At 48.2% G+C, this 15,780-nt stretch overlaps 1 protein-coding gene across 4 annotated transcripts in view; it reads left to right on the top strand.

Moving 5' to 3' along the window:
• Positions 1-15,780, top strand: part of LOC105489579 (cullin 9) — a 44,772-nt gene that overhangs the window by 6,044 nt on the left and 22,948 nt on the right. For all 4 annotated transcript variants that reach the window (XR_011623699.1, XM_011754476.3, XM_011754475.3 and 1 more), the window contains 11 exons: positions 298-490; positions 5,423-5,630; positions 8,870-9,066; positions 9,431-9,648; positions 10,960-11,206; positions 11,614-11,719; positions 12,277-12,504; positions 12,784-12,874; positions 13,013-13,184; positions 15,054-15,159; positions 15,452-15,547. Coding sequence is in view for 3 of the 4 variants with exons in the window: in XM_011754476.3 (XP_011752778.1) it covers positions 298-490; positions 5,423-5,630; positions 8,870-9,066; positions 9,431-9,648; positions 10,960-11,206; positions 11,614-11,719; positions 12,277-12,504; positions 12,784-12,874; positions 13,013-13,184; positions 15,054-15,159; positions 15,452-15,547 (1,862 nt within the window). In the remaining variant the exon portion in view is untranslated. The remainder of the gene's footprint in view (positions 1-297; positions 491-5,422; positions 5,631-8,869; positions 9,067-9,430; positions 9,649-10,959; positions 11,207-11,613; positions 11,720-12,276; positions 12,505-12,783; positions 12,875-13,012; positions 13,185-15,053; positions 15,160-15,451; positions 15,548-15,780) is intronic.

Raw genomic sequence — 15,780 nt, 5'->3', positions numbered from 1 at the left:
TTTGCAGGGGAAAATGCCTTGGAACCATGTGTCCATCTTCTTCCTTTTGACCTTGATTGTATTTAATTAACCAGCGCTCCCTTCAGTATCTCTGGAAAAGGAGGGTCCTTTTTCTGTGGTGTCTTCATCTCCTTTGTTTGATCATTAGATCCCTGACACAGAATTGGAAAACTATGCAAGCTGCAGTAGCCGATAATGTATTTAAATATTGGTAGGATAACTGAGCTTGACTTTAAAGACTTCTAACTTCAAGGTGCCACAGTTCTTTTAGCCATTGCCTTTTCCCACCAATTTCAGAAATGGCCAGAGCCTTGCGGGGTCCCGGTCCTCGCAGCTCCCTGGATCAACATGTGGCAGCCGTCGTGGCCACTGTGCAGATATCCAGCTTGGACACAAACCTGCAGCTTTCAGGGCTCTGTGCCCTCTCTCAGGCTGTGGAGGAGGTCACTGAGCGGGATCACCCTCTGGTCCGTCCTGACAGATCACTGAGGTTAGCATATTGGGGAGGGAAGAGGTTTTGGTTGAAGCTGTAGGCAAAGGATGGTGGTAGAGGGGAAGGAGCTTTGAGATCACGAATTAGAAAAGCTGGGGATGACGGAAGGCTCAGCCTGAGGAGCAGCCGAGCAGGAAGGTTGGATGTTTTAATGGCTCGTATTCTTGGAGCACTTCTGTTATGCCAGGCACTATGCTAGTATATATATATATATTTTTTTTTGAAATGTAGTCTTGCTCTGTCACCCAGGCTGGAATGCAGTGGCCGGATCTCAGCTCACTGCAAGCTCCGCCTCCCAGGTTTACGCCATTCTCCTGCCTTAGCTGGGACTACAGGCACCCACCACCTTGCCCGGCTAGTTTTTTGTATTTTTTAGTAGAGACGGGGTTTCACCGTGTTAGCCAGGATGGTCTCGATCTCATGACCTCGTGATCTGCCCATCTCGGCCCCCAAAGTGCTGGGATTACAGGCTTGAGCCACCACGCCCGGCCAATGCTAGTATTTTACGTGCATTCTCTCATTAAATCCACCTAACATCGGAGGAAATGTTGGTAATATTTATCCTATTGGATGGGTGAGGAAACTGAAGCTTAGAGAATGTAAGTAACTTGCTTAGAGTTTTACAGATAGCAGAGCCAGGATTCAAACCTAGGTCTTTTTGGCTCTAGAACTGGAGTTTTTTCTCTTTCTTTTTCTTTTTTTTCTGTCCCTACTTATTTTTTTTTTTTTTAACACATTAGACCTTAAAACCTACTTTATTTTAAAAGTTTTTTCTACTTTTATTTATTTAATTAATTAATTTATTTATTTTTGAGACGGAGTCTTGCTATGTCATCATGCTGGAGTGCAGTGGTGCGATCTTGGCTCACTGCAACCTCTGCCTCCCGGGTTCGAGGGATTCTCCTGCCTCAGCCTCCTGAGTAGCTGGGGTTACAAGCACGTGCCACCATGCCCAGCTAATTTTTGTACTTTTAGTAGAGATGGGGTTTCACCATGTTGGCCAGGATGGTCTCAATCTCCTGACCTCATCATCTGCCTGCCTTGGCCTCCCAAAGTGTTGGGATTACAGGCGTGAGCCACCACGTCCAGCCCTCTACTTTTAAGTTATACAAATAACCCGCACCGTATTCTCATTTTATTTATTTATTTATTTTTATTTATTTACTTGTTTTTGAGACAGAGTCTCACTCTGTCACCCAGGCTAGAGTGCAATAGTGTGATCTTGGCTCACTGCAACCTTTGCCTCCTGGGTTCAAGCAGTTCTTTTTTTTTTTTTTTTTTTTTTTTTTTTTTTGAGACGGAGTCTCGCTTTGTCGCCCAGGCTGGAGTGCAGTGGCTGGATCTCAGCTCGCTGCAAGCTCCGCCTCCTGGGTTTACGCCATTCTCTGCCTCAGCCTCCCGAGTAGCTGGGACTACAGGCGCCCACCACCTCGCCCGGCTAGTTTTTTGTATTTTTAGTAGAGACGGGGTTTCACCATATTAGCCAGGATGGTCTCGATCTCCTGACCTCGTGATCCGCCCGTCTCGGCCTCCCAAAGTGCTGGGATTACAGGCTTGAGCCACCGCGCCCGGCCGAAGCAGTTCTTATGTCTCAGCCTCCCAAGTAGCTGGGATTACAGGTGCCCGCCACCATGCCTAGCTAATTTTTGTATTTTAGTAGAGATGAGGTTTCACCATGTTGGCCAGGCTGGTCTCGAACTCCTGACCTCAGATGATCTAGCCTCCCAAAGTGCTGGGATTACAGGTGTGAGCCACCATGCCCAGCTGGATTCTCGTTTTAAAAGATCTGAAGAATGTAAAAGAACATAGGAAGGCGGAAGTCCTTTCTCACCACTGTTATCAGTCTACTATATCCTATAGATTTGCATTTGTAATTGTGTGTTTGGAAATAGAGCATTTTCTGAGTCTGTGCTTTAGTCTATGTAATCACATTCTACATGTTTCTACAATTTTTTTTTTGCCCCCACTCAGTGCCTTAGAGGGCTTTCCATATCAGTCTGCATGGAGCTGCCTCATTATGTTTACTGCTGCATAGGACCCTGCAGTGTGGTTATCTCCAGTTTCAAGTGCAGTGTTCTAACGGGTCTGTTTTTCCTTAACATCTGCCAACACTGAATATTGTCTTCTTTTTTAATCTGTCTAATTGGCAGCATTTTAAATGATTGGTATCTCTTTGTTTTAGTTACCTAGTTCTGGTAAAGTTAGGCATATTTGCATACATTTGTTCTGTATTTTTTTTTTTTTTTTTCCTATAAATATTCTGTTCTTATCCTTTGCCCACTTTTTAATTGGATCTTTGCCTTTTTTAATGTATTTATAGGAATTTTGGTTATTCCTTTGTTATTTATGTTCCAAATATTTTGCTTGTCTTTTTAAAAATCATATTAGCTTTATTTTGTGGTTATAGAATAATACATACAGTAAAAAAATTAGAAAATTATTAAAATAAAAATTATCTGATCATATTCAAGTGAGATTGACAGAAAAAAAATCTGAAAGCCATTAAGGCAGAGACAATCACTGTTAACATGTGGGTAAACATCCTTACATATTTCTGTATCTATTCATATGTATTACCCATGTATATTGTCTAGTATATAAGAAATCATGGCCGTGGAAGGGGATATGTATTTAAAGCCTATTTCACACTGTTGTCATTATAAAACTTCTTAGAAAAGATAGATTAAAAGCAGAACTTTCTCAGTACCTTTATTTGCCTTCTTTCCCAGAAGTTCTCCTTCTGTGTTTTTTCCCCTCATAGTTCCCAAGCCACGTCCTCAGTTGGCGTCGCTGTCACTGTGAAGCAACAGTCAATACCTGCTATTTTCTCTCCTGACCCTCACCCTGATCTAGGGACTCTAGAGGCACTTCTTCCTCGTCTCTTAGATCAGCATTTCCACTGGCACCTTTGTCTAGCTCTTGCGCTTGTCTCGTAATTTTGTGTATAGTGTTTTTTTCATCATGCTAGAGTTTCAGACTGTTTGTTGCTACATTTTTCAGCTTTTTTATGGCTTCTAGATTTTGTGTCCTACTTAAAAAGATCTATTCTGTTCCAGGATTATAAAAATATTTCCCTATATTTTCCAAAAATACCCATGATTTTGTATTTTTAAAATTCATTTAAAAATTCATTTGCAGTTTATTTTTGCAAATGTTGTGAAGTAGAGCTCCAGCTTCATTGTTTTCATATGGATAGCCAGGTATCTCTAAATTGCATTGTGTGTGTGTGTGTGTGTGTGTGTATGTGTGTTTTGTTTTGTTTTTTTTAAGAGACAGAGTCTCAGTCTGTTGACCAGGCTGGAGTGCAGTAGCAAGATCACATAACTCACACAGCCTCAAACTCTTAGCCTCTAGCAAACCTCCTTCCTTATCCTCCCAAGTAGCTGGGACTACAGGAATGAGCCACCACACCCAGCTAATTTTTTTTTGTTTTGTAGAGATGGAGTCTCACTATGTTGCCCAGGCTGGTTTCAAACTCTTGGCCTCAAGCAATCCTCCCACCTCATTCAACATTACATTTTGTTTAATTAGTTATTTTGAGACAGAGTCTTGCTTTGTCGCCCAGACTGGAGTGCAGCGGTGCAATTCTCGTCTCGGCTCACTGCAACCTCCGCCTCCTGGGTTCGAGCGATTCTCCTGCCTCAGCCTCCAGAATAGCTGGGATTACAGCCCCACGCCACCATGCCTGGCTAAATTTTGTATTTTTAGTAAGAGATGGGGTTTCACCATGTTGGCCAGGTTGGTCTCGAACTCCTGGCCTCAAATGATCCCACTACCTCAGCTTCCCAAAGTGCTGGGATTACAGGTGTGTGTCACTGTGCCCACACATTATATTTTAAATGGTTTTTCCTTTTTTTTTTTACTGGCTTGTATACCACCCTTATCTCTCTTCTCATCTACTGATCTATTTAGCTACCCTGTATCAGTTCCAGGGTTGCAGTTATTACAAGTTTATATTTATATTTTGATAATAATAGGCAAGTCTACCACTTTTTTTTTTTTTTTTTTTTTTTTTTGAGACAAGGTCTCACTCTGTCAACCATGCTGGAGTACAGTGACATGATCACAGCTTGCTGCTGCCTTGACCTCCTAGGCTCAGGTGATCCTCCCACCTCAGCCTCACAAGTAGCTGAGACTACAGGCACAGGCCACTATGCCAGATAATTTTTTGTAGAGATGGAGTTTTGCCGTGTTGCCCATGGCAAAAGCCATGGGCTCAAACGATTTGCCCACCTCAGCCTCCCAAAGTGCTGGGAGTACAGGCATGAGCTCCTGTGCCTGGCTACCACTATTTTTTTCTGAACATTTCCAAGGCCTGGATCTGCCTGTCACGGTGTTTTAAAAAACCTTTTAGGCCAGCACTTTGGGAGGCCAAGGCAAGTAGACTGCTTGAGGCCAGGAGTTCGAGACCAATCTGGCCAACATAGTGAAACCCCGTCTCTACTGAAAAACAATACAAAAAATTAGCAGGATGTGGTAACACGCACCTGTAGTCCCAGCTGCTCGAGAGGCTGAGGCTTGAGAATCACTTGAACCTGGGAGGTGGAGGTTGCAGTGAGCTGAGATTGCGCCACTGCACTCCAGCCTGGCAACAGAGCAAGACTCCATCTCAAAAACAAACAAAACCACCTTTTCGGCATTTTGATTAGCATCACTTTGAATTTATAGATTTATTTGAAAAGATGAGCCAGAGTTTGTAAACATTTTTTCTACTGCCTCCTTCATTAGCTGAGGAGCCACAGGCAGTTTGGCTGCAGAGGGGAGGGGATTGGGGTGAGACTGGAGCAAGGAGAGCAGGTTTGGGTGGGGCAGAGAGGATGGACTAGCTCTTGGTGGATGGGATTGGTCAGGGATTCCGATGATGCCATGGCTGGGAGGTCAGGCAAGACTCCTTGGGATGGGGAGCCCCAACGTCTCTTCTCTTGTCAGAGAGAAGCTAGTGAAGATGCTGGTGGAGCTGCTGACCAACCAGGTGGGAGAGAAGATGGTGGTGGTGCAGGCCCTGCGCCTCCTTTACCTGCTCATGACCAAGCACGAGTGGCGACCGCTCTTTGCCAGGGAGGGTGGCATCTATGCTGTACTGGTCTGCATGCAAGAATATAAGACTTCTGTCTTGGTGCAGCAGGCTGGGCTGGCGGTGAGTACGTTGGGCCTGGCGGGAGAGAACAATGGGCAAGACAGGCAGACTGGGGACTACTGATCTTGAGGAAATACTTTGGTGCTTCAGACCAGTGAGTAGATTTTGGAATGGAAAGATGGAGATGGATTTAAGAGTTTGATCCGGACATTCTTGGGGATTGAGTGTTTGGAAAAAGGAAAAAGGGAGTTTTGGAGTTATTTTTGGTGGAGACAGGATCTTGCTATGTTGCCCAGACTGATCTTGAACTCCTGGGCTCAAGTGATCCTCCCACCTCAGCCTCCCAAAGTGCTGAGATTATAGGCATGAGCCACTGTGCCAGGCCAGGAGGCTTTTTGTTTGTTTGTTTGTTTGTGACGGAGTTTCTCTCTGTTGCCTAGCCTGGAGTGCAGTGGCGCTGTCTCAGCTCACTACAACCTCCACCTCCTGGGTTCAAGTGATTCTCTTGCCTCAGCCTCCTGGGATTACAGGCATGAGCCACCATGCCCGGCCCAGGCCAGGGTTAAAAATGACTCCCAGGTGTAAAATTAAGCAGCAGGGTTGCATGAAGTGGCCGTTTACTGAGAGAGAATGTGGCAGGAGGAGGAGATATGGGGAGAAGGTCAGGAGTTGAGTTTTCAGGTTTGTTGAGTGTTCCTGCCTTTTTAGTTATGATTAGGTGTCTGGTTAAAAACTAATTTTCTAGATGTGACTAAAAAGTTTTTTTTTCCTCTTTTATCCAAGTGGCACCCTTATGTAGAAAATACTCTGTTACTAGATTTGGGTAAAACAAAGCCAGCATTGCCATTGCCCAGAGAATCGGGAAGGAAGGCCCTTATCCAGAGTAGCTTACAGAAGAATTGGCTTACTGGTTACTCCAGACAGAAGTACTGGCAGGTAGGGTGGTGCAGGCAGAAGAGCTCTGTATAGCCTGAGGGTTCCTGAGGGAGACAGGCCGGCTTTGGCCAGAGCAGTTCTGAGAATGTATTCCAGTAGTATAATGGCAGCAGCATGAACGGGAGCACGCGTCCTCTTAGAGCAGGCTGTCCTGGGAGAGGCCAGGAGGCTTCCTTCCATTACCTTCCCTCCTGTTCCCTCTCCTCCTGTCCCCTCCCCTCCCGTCCTCTCTCCTCCTGTCTCCTCCCTCCCCTCCACTCCTCCTCCCTCTCTCCCTCCCTCCCTCCCTTCCTTCCTTCCTTCCTTTCCTTCTTTTTTTTTTTAAGGGAGTCTTGCGCTGTCGCCCAGGCTAGAGTGCAGTGGTGCGATCTCAGCTCACTGCAACCTCTGCCTCCCGGGTTCAAGCAATTCTCCCACCTCAGCCTCCTGAGTAGCAGGGATTACAGGTGCGTGCCACCATGCCCAGCTTAATTTTTTGTATTTTTAGTAGAGACGGGGTTTCACCATGTTGGCCAGGATGTCTTGCTCTCCTGAGCTCATGATCCTCCCGCCTCGGTCTCCCAAAGTGCTGGGATTACAGGTGTGAGCCACCACATCCAGCCTGGGGGTACTTTTCTTTATGGGACCAAGAGCAGCCAGGCATTCATAGTCTAGACCATCATGCTCAAAGAATTCCCTGATCCTCTCAAATTACATGACCAAAACATAGCAATTGCCATCCACTATAGATCATGGCAAAAAAAATAAAAATAAAAATGGCTGGGCATGGCGGCTCATGCCTGTAATTCCAGCGCTTTGGGAGACCAAGACGGGTGGAACACCTGAGGTAAGGAGTTCAAGACCAGCCTGGCCAACATGGTAAAACCCTGTCTCTACTAAAAATACAAAATTAGCCGGGCATGGTGGTGCATGCCTGTAATTCCAGCTACTTGGGAGGCTGAGGCGGGAGAATTGCTTGAACCCAGGACAGGGAGGTTGCTGTGAGCTGAGATTGCGCCATTGCACTCCAGCCTGGGTGACAGAGTGAGACTTCATCTCAAAAAAATCTTGCCCTGAAATAAAATTATGTCATCTTGTTAATAACTTAAAGTCTACAGAACTCAGCTAACTGGGGCAGGGTGGTGTAACTACAGGGAGAAAGCTTCATTGAGAAGTAGAAGTTGCTTGGAGGGTCCAGGCCTTACAAGAGGGATTGTCCTGAGAATTATTTCTAGCCCAGTCCATCTCTCATGGGTTTCTTGTAGAGAATCAACCCTTTCACCAGGAGAGACCATTTCCGCTGTGATTGTGCAGTATCTATTTTAATTTAATTTTTCTCTATAGTCCCAGCAAACAAGTTTACACGTTACAATTAATTTTTCCTATAATGCCAACCACTGCCTGTGAGACAACCAAGAAGTCTTGTCTAGAAGGGCTGGAGGCCGGGCGCGGTGGCTCAAGCCTGTAATCCCAGCACTTTGGGAGGCCGAGACGGGCGGATCACGAGGTCAGGAGATCGAGACCATCCTGGCTAACATGGTGAAACCTCGTCTCTACTAAAAAAATACAAAAAACTAGCCGGGCGAGGTGGCGGGCGCCTGTAGTCCCAGCTACTCGGGAGGCTGAGCCAGGAGAATGGCGTAAACCCGGGAGGCGGAGCTTGCAGTGAGCTGAGATCTGGCCACTGCACTCCAGCCTGGGTGACAGAGCGAGACTCCGTCTCAAAAAAAATAAATAAATAAAAATAGAAGGGCTGGATACTGGCTAAGGCCAGGAGACACAGGTTTTGGAGACTTGGCGTATAGGTGGTAATTGAAGCAATGGGAATGAACCTGGTTGCCTCAGTGTGGGTGAGTGCAGAGTCCAGAGAAAGGGGACAAGGAACCTCAGTTCCTTGGGGCAAAGGAACACCAGAGAGGTAGGAGAAATGCCAGGAGGATGTGAAGTCATGGAGCTCAAGGGAAGAGAGATTTTGCAAAGGAAGGAGTGCAAGTGAGATGGGAGCCAACTGTGAGAAGCCCCTGAAGACAACTAGATGCTGGGAGGGGCACCATCCTGAGGGGAAGATACAGGAGGGGTGGCTGTCCCACTCCGGTAGCCTTGGTGCTGCGAGCCTGGGGGCCGAGAGGAGTGGAAGGCTGATTTTACCATCCAATCTCAGGGTTTTTTGTTGTTTAGTTTCTTTTTTCTTTTCCTTCCTCCCTGCCTCCTTCCCTCTCTTTGTAGTGTTTGATATCCCATCACTACCTCTTCCATTTCTGTCTCCTATTCTACCTATTTGCAAACAGCTCAGGTGCCCCAAAGTTTGAGGTCTAGAATGAGGCTTCCCTTTCCTCATGGTGGCTTTGCCCCCTCCTCACTCTGCTCTCACATCCCCCTCACAGGCACTGAAGATGCTGGCCATCGCCAGCTCCTCGGAGATCCCCACTTTTGTTACTGGCCGAGATTCTATCCACTCTTTGTTTGATGCTCAGATGACCAGAGAGATCTTCGCCAGCATCGACTCAGCTACACGCCCGGGCTCTGAGAGCCTGCTCCTCACTGTCCCTGCAGCCGTGATCCTGATGCTGAACACTGAGGGGTCAGGGCATTACCCTCCCAACTCCAGGCTCCTGCTTAGTCCCAAACCCTGCTACTCCTGTGCTCCAGGCTCATGTTCTCCACAGAAATTCCCCTCGTGTTGTCACCTCTGGATTAAGCAATTGTTGTTGGAGGAGAATGCAAGTGGATTGGGGATAGGGAGATTCCCAGAGAGGGCAGAGACACACTGACCTCCCTTTATGGGTTTGGGAGGAGTGGCCTGAGGTCAGGGGATCAGATGTCCTGGCTCAGAGGGCCCACTGGAGCCCTTTGCTCCCTAGCTGCCCAGCCCTCTGTGCTTGCTTTGCTGCTTCCATTGCATTCATGGTCTCTAAGGTTCTTCCTGGTCACCTCCCTCCTCCCAGGTGCTCTTCTGCAGCGAGAAATGGCTTGCTCCTGCTCAACCTGCTTTTGTGCAACCACCACACTCTGGGAGACCAGATTATAACCAGAGAGCTGAGAGACACGTTGTTTAGGCACTCAGGGATAGCACCAGGGACAGAACCTATGCCTACCACACGCACCATCCTCATGATGCTTCTCAATCGCTACTCAGAGCCGCCGGGCAGCCCTGAGCATGCAGGTATCATTGTGGAGGGGTGGTTTTGCAGAGGAATCACACAGTGCCAGCCAGTGACCATGAAGGCTAAAGTTTACATATCAGCTCCTTACTGGAAAGATACAAGGAGACTTCAGGAAATGAGTGAGCATTGTGGTGCTCAAGTTAGGCCTTAAGTAGAATTTCCCAACCAAGAAGAGGGAGACTGTGGAATATGTGCAAGGAAATTGCTGTTGCCCAGGCTGAAGTACAGTGGCACGATCTCAGCTCACTGCAACCTCCGCCTCCCGGGTTCAAGGAATTATCCTGCCCCAGCCTCCTGAGTAGCTGGCATTACAGGCGCATGCCACCATGCCTGGCTAATTTTTGTGTATTTAGTAGAGACAGGGTTTCACCGTGTTGGTCAGGCTGGTCTCGAACTCCTGACCTCGTGATCTGCCCGCCTTGGCCTCCCAAAGTGCTGGGATTACAGGCGTGAGCCACTGTGCCTGGCCTAAGTTTGACTTTCTCTTCACAGAATAGGGAGGCCTTCTTAAGAGGAATTATAATTTATGGTACAGAACGCTTGTGCCTGGAAACATTAAATATTGATACTGGGGAAGAAACCCTTTGTGATTGAAAAACAAGTGAAAACCTAGAAGTACGGAGGGATATTGAAATAGGAAATATGTGGCAGGATGCAATAGCTCACACCTTTAATCCCAGCACTTTGGGAGGCTGAGGCAGGCAGATCACTTGAGGTCAGAAGTTTGAGACCAGCCTGACCAATATGGTGAAACCCCGTCCCTACTAAAAATACAAAAATTACCCAGGCACGGTGGTGGGTGCCTGTAATCCCAGCTACTTGGGAGGCTGAGGCAGGAGAATCGCTTAAGTGCAGGAGGTGGAGGTCACAGTGAGCTGAGATCACGCCACTGCATTCCAGCCTGGGTGACAGAGCGAGACTCCATTTCCAAAAAAAAAAAAAGAAAAATAGGAAATATGTATGTATCTTTTAGTCTGTGTACCTAAAGCCACCATGCAGGTAGTACAGGAATGTAATCATCATAGTTAATATTTACTATAACTAACATTTAATAATACGACTATAAGAGATTTAAAATGTCTTGTGTTTAACTTGACAATGCTTGCTATACTAGGTTTTTTTTTCAAATGTGATTAGGTTTGTATTTGGGATCAGGAAAGAAAGTCCCCCATAGTTTGGTTAAAAACTGTAGACATCCTCAATATAGAAAGAAAATTTTGGGGTGATTTTCTGGACCTCCCCAGTTCTCAGTTTGGCAAACTGTTAAGACTCTTCATCCACATTTTTCCCTCCGGTGTGTCTGGCTGCAGCACTAGAGACCCCCATCATCCAGGGTCAGGATGGGTCCCCTGAGCTACTGATTCGATCCCTGGTTGGGGGCCCATCTGCAGAACTACTCCTGGACTTGGAGCGTGTGCTGTGCCGTGAGGGCAGCCCCGGGGGTGCCGTGAGGCCCCTCCTCAAGCGCCTCCAGCAGGAGACCCAGCCTTTCCTCCTGTTGCTGCGGACTCTGGATGCTCCGGGGCCCAACAAGACTCTGCTGCTGTCTGTGCTGAGGTGAGAGACCTGTTGAGGCACCATGCATTGGGACGAGGGAAACTGGCAGACTTCAGGGACTTGACTTGTTTCTTTTCTTTTCTTTTTTTTTTTTTTGAGATGGAGTTTCACTCTTGTTGCCCAGGCTGGAGTGCAATGGCGCGATCTCAGCACACTGCAACCTCCGCCTCCCAGGTTCAAGCGATTCTCCTGCCTCAGCCTCCCGAGTAGCTGAGATTACAGGCATGCGCCACCATGCCCAGCTACTTTTGTATTTTTAGTAGAGATTGGGTTTCTCCATGTTGGTCAGGCTGGTCTCAAACTCCCGACCTCAGGTGATCTGCCCGCCTCAGCCTCCCAAAGTGCTGGGATTACAGGCATGAGCCACTGCGCCTGGCCTGACTTTACTGTTTCTGTCCCCTCACCAGGGTCATAACCCGACTGCTGGATTTCCCTGAGGCAATGGTCCTCCCTTGGCACGAGGTCTTGGAGCCCTGCCTCAACTGCCTGAGTGGCCCTAGCAGTGACTCTGAGGTACTAGAACCCTGGTAAGGGGAAGGGAGGGATGGGCAGCATCTGGGGCACCAACTTCCTTGTGAGGCTCTGGAGGGCACAGCAGAGCCTTTCTGAATGGATCTTGGGGCACTGGGATGGGTGTAGGAAGAGGAAGGGTAATGTAATCTAAGAGTCTCCAGAACTGGGATCTTTGAAGTATAAACCATTTTGATGATTTTAGATTTGGATTTTAAATTCTGGACTAAGGAGAAGCCCACATTCACCAATCGAAACAGCTCTCCTCCCTTCAGGGTTTGTGCATTGGAGAGCAAGGCTCAGTCCCCAGGGTTAACATAGCTTGGCCTGGCAGGAAGCAGCCTGGAAAGCTATGCCGAAGCTCTGTTCTGCCAACTCACTCTGGAGTCCCAGCACTCCTCTATTTAACTCCACCCTGACTTTGGCACTCTTGTTTCCCTGGGCGTTGGCATGTCTCCGCAATCTCAGCCACAACACTTCCTCTACTGAACCCTCTTCTCAATCCTTACATGTCCTACCTCTTGTTTCCTGTAAATGAATCTATGTGGCTCTGGACTCAGATTGTTCAGGAGCTGACCTGCTTCCTACATCGCCTGGCCTTGATGCATAAGGACTATGCTGTGGTGCTCTGCTGCCTGGGAGCAAAAGAGGTCCTCTCCAAAGTCCTGGACAAGCACTCAGCTCAGCTGCTGCTGGGCTGTGAGCTTCGGGACCTGGTGACAGAGTGTGAGAAGTACGCACAGCTCTATAGCAACCTCACCTCTAGCATCCTGGCTGGCTGCATTCAGGTGAGGAGCGGCTGTGGGTATGCAGCTGAGAGAATGCAAGTCAGAAGCAGGGGAAGGGGATTCACTGTGTTCCTCTTTGGTATCCCTGTTTGGCACAGGTTGTAGCAAATCTGGGGCACTTGTTTCCTAACCTTGACTCTACATGGTTCTGTCAAAATGTGGGGAGAGAGGAGTTGAGTGTACCATTGACCCTTTACTTTTTCTGTCGACCTGTTTCTGGGTGTTTCTCTGTGTTCCTCCCTCTCCCCTTCCTCATTCTCCCTGATGTTCCGGCTGCAGATGGTGCTGGGCCAGATCGAAGACCACAGACGAACCCACCAACCCATCAATATCCCCTTCTTTGATGTGTTCCTCAGGCATCTCTGCCAGGGTTAGTGCCCTCATCTGCTTTCTCCTGGCTCCCATCCAGTGTCTGTTCTCCCCTTCCCTTCCTGCTCCCTAGACCTTTTCCTTTTCCCTCTCTCAACTAACCTGGCTGTGACTGCCACCCCTTCCCACTTGCCCCCAGGCTCCAGTGTGGAAGTGAAGGAGGACAAGTGCTGGGAGAAGGTGGAGGTGTCCTCCAACCCACACCGGGCCAGCAAGCTGACGGACCACAACCCCAAGACCTACTGGGAGTCCAACGGCAGCACCGGCTCCCACTACATCACCCTGCACATGCACCGTGGTGTTCTTGTTAGGTGTGAACACACATATATGAATGTTCTGCTGTGCCCCAGGATACTTCGCCAAAGCACCCAGATACACACAACCCCAGCTATAACCCACATGCCTGAGGGACACACTCAAACCTATTTTGTGCAGTGAACACATAGACATATTGACCTGCCTTTGCTGTGCTGAGTATAGACTTCCCCTCACTCCTGGAATCTGGTGACCTGTACCCCAACAGGTACAGATGGCACTGCCCTGTGCTTAGTGTTGAGGGAGATCAACAGCTCACTTATCCATTTCTCCTGTGGGCATTTGTTTAATGCCAGGCATTTGTGTCAGGCACTGTGCAAGGGTCTGGAAATAGAAGCGCAATAAGATATGGTACCTACATTCCAGCTGGGGAGCTACACTAGAAAATCAAGTAAGAGCACAGAGTAAGAAAAAGCATTGCTGTCCACATGTGGACCTGAGACTGACAGGCATCAGAGCAGACTTCCTTCTGGAAGGAGGGGGTGACTGAGCTGGGTTTTGACATTGAAATTAGGTAGATAAAGAGGGGGCAATATTCTAGGCACAAGGACAGCATATGTGCGAAATGGAAGTAAGAAACTGTATTTGGAAGGACTTTAGTAGTCATGTTTGGCTGCAATGAAAACTGTATATCTAAGTGGCAGAAGATACAGGCCAGAAAAGTAGGCAAAGGCAGATCACAAAGTGTTTTGTGAGCTAAGCAGTTTGAACTTTATTCCAAAACTTGGAGAGCCATTAGAAGATTTTAAGAAGGGAAGAGAGAAAACTAGATTTTTTTTCTTTTTCTTTTTTCGAGACAGAATCTTGCTCTGTGGCCCAGGCTGCAGTGCAGTGGCACAATCTCGACTCACTGCAAGCTCCGCCTCCCGGGTTCACGCCATTCTCCTGCCTCAACCTCCCGAGTAGCTGGAACTACAGGCGCCGGCTGCCACGCCCGGCTAATTTTTTGTATTTTTAATAGAGGCAGGGTTTCACCGTGTTAGCCGGGATGGTCTGTCTCCTGACCTCGTGATTCACCCGTCTCGGCCTCCCAAAGTGCTGAGATTACAGGCGTGAGCCATCACGCCCAGCCGAAAACTAGATTTTTTTATTGAGGAAGCTCACTCTGGCAATTGTGGGAATTAGGGTTGGAGATCAGAAGAAAGAGATGGAAGGTTTATGCAGTGGTCTAGTAGAGAAAGGATCCATGTGTTCAGTTAGACAGCAGGAGTGGGAATGGACTGGGAAATCCTCAGAGGTGGAGTCCACAAGGCTTGCCTTTGGGTGAGGGAAGACATGAGAAGGTGAAGGCCACAGTGACAGTATTCTAGTTGAGTACTGGGTGCACAGAAGTTTTATTTCCCAGGGGAGAAATAGGAAGCGGGACAAGTTTACGTGGACAGATGATCATTTCATTTGGGCATGTTGACTTTGAGGCACCTATGGGACATGACATGACCTGTTGGGGACACAGCATGAAAGCTCAGGAGAGTGGTCTGGGATAGAGATGTGGATTTGGAGTCCTCTGTGTATTAATTTTCAGTTGAAACCGTGGGTTTAAATTAAGTCACTTTGGCGGAATATAAAGGGAAGAGCACAGGGTCTTGTGGGGACAGCTGCGTCAGGAGCCAGCAGAGGAACAGGTGCCCGAGAAAGAAGTGGTGGCTTGAAATAGTTTTGAACTAAAACCAGGGCTCTGGCCTTTTTATTTCTTTCTTTTGATTTTTATTTTGTAGAGGTGGGGTCTTGCAGTATGGACCAGATTGATCTTAAACTCCTAGCCTCAAGCAGTCCTCCCACCTCAGCCTTCCAAAATGTTGGGATTACAGGTGTGAGCCACCATGTCCAGAGGCCAAGCTTTGACTGTTTCCTTTCTTCTCTCCCAGGCAGCTCACTTTGTTGGTGGCCAGTGAGGACTCAAGCTACATGCCAGCCAGGGTGGTGGTGTTTGGGGGTGACAGCACCAGCTGCATCAGCACTGAGCTCAACACGGTGGGAACCCTTGTGCCCCCCTTCACCTTGCTCCACGTCCTTCTTTTTGTCCCAGTGCCTGTGGGAAGGACCTAGTCCCTGGGGAATGGTGACATCCCTTCCTCCTGGCAAGGCATTGCCTTGTAAGCAGTGAGAGTGGGATTAGGGATGCAGAGCCACGTCCATCCCTGGGCTCTGCAGGAGAAGTGAAGGGCACACACCATGACCAACTTGGTTACTGTCAACAGTTTTTCCAACCCTGTTTCTGGAGGTGACAGCTCTCTCCTTTCCCTCTTCTCCCTTGCCCTGCCAGGTGAATGTGATGCCCTCTGCCAGCCGGGTGATCCTCCTGGAGAATCTGAACCGCTTCTGGCCTATCATCCAGATCCGCATAAAGCGCTGCCAGCAGGTGGTGCCAGGGCATCAGCCAGGGCTGAGGAGGAGGAGGTGGCACAGGGTCTCCAGAGTGGCTGCATTCTCTTAACATCTAGAGGCCAGGGCTTTAGCCAAGGTTTCTCCTTGATCTGCTTGGGAGATGGCCCAGGGACCTGTTGAGTCCCAGAGATGTGGGGATGTCCTGAGCAGTTCTAGGGAGCTCAGGGCAGGAGGCTTGGCTTTGGTAGTACTTAGTGGCTCAAGAGG

This window comes from Macaca nemestrina, chromosome 5, assembly GCF_043159975.1.
Source record: "Macaca nemestrina isolate mMacNem1 chromosome 5, mMacNem.hap1, whole genome shotgun sequence".
Lineage (NCBI taxonomy): Eukaryota > Metazoa > Chordata > Mammalia > Primates > Cercopithecidae > Macaca > Macaca nemestrina.
This window is presented reverse-complemented; position numbering and strand designations above follow the sequence as displayed.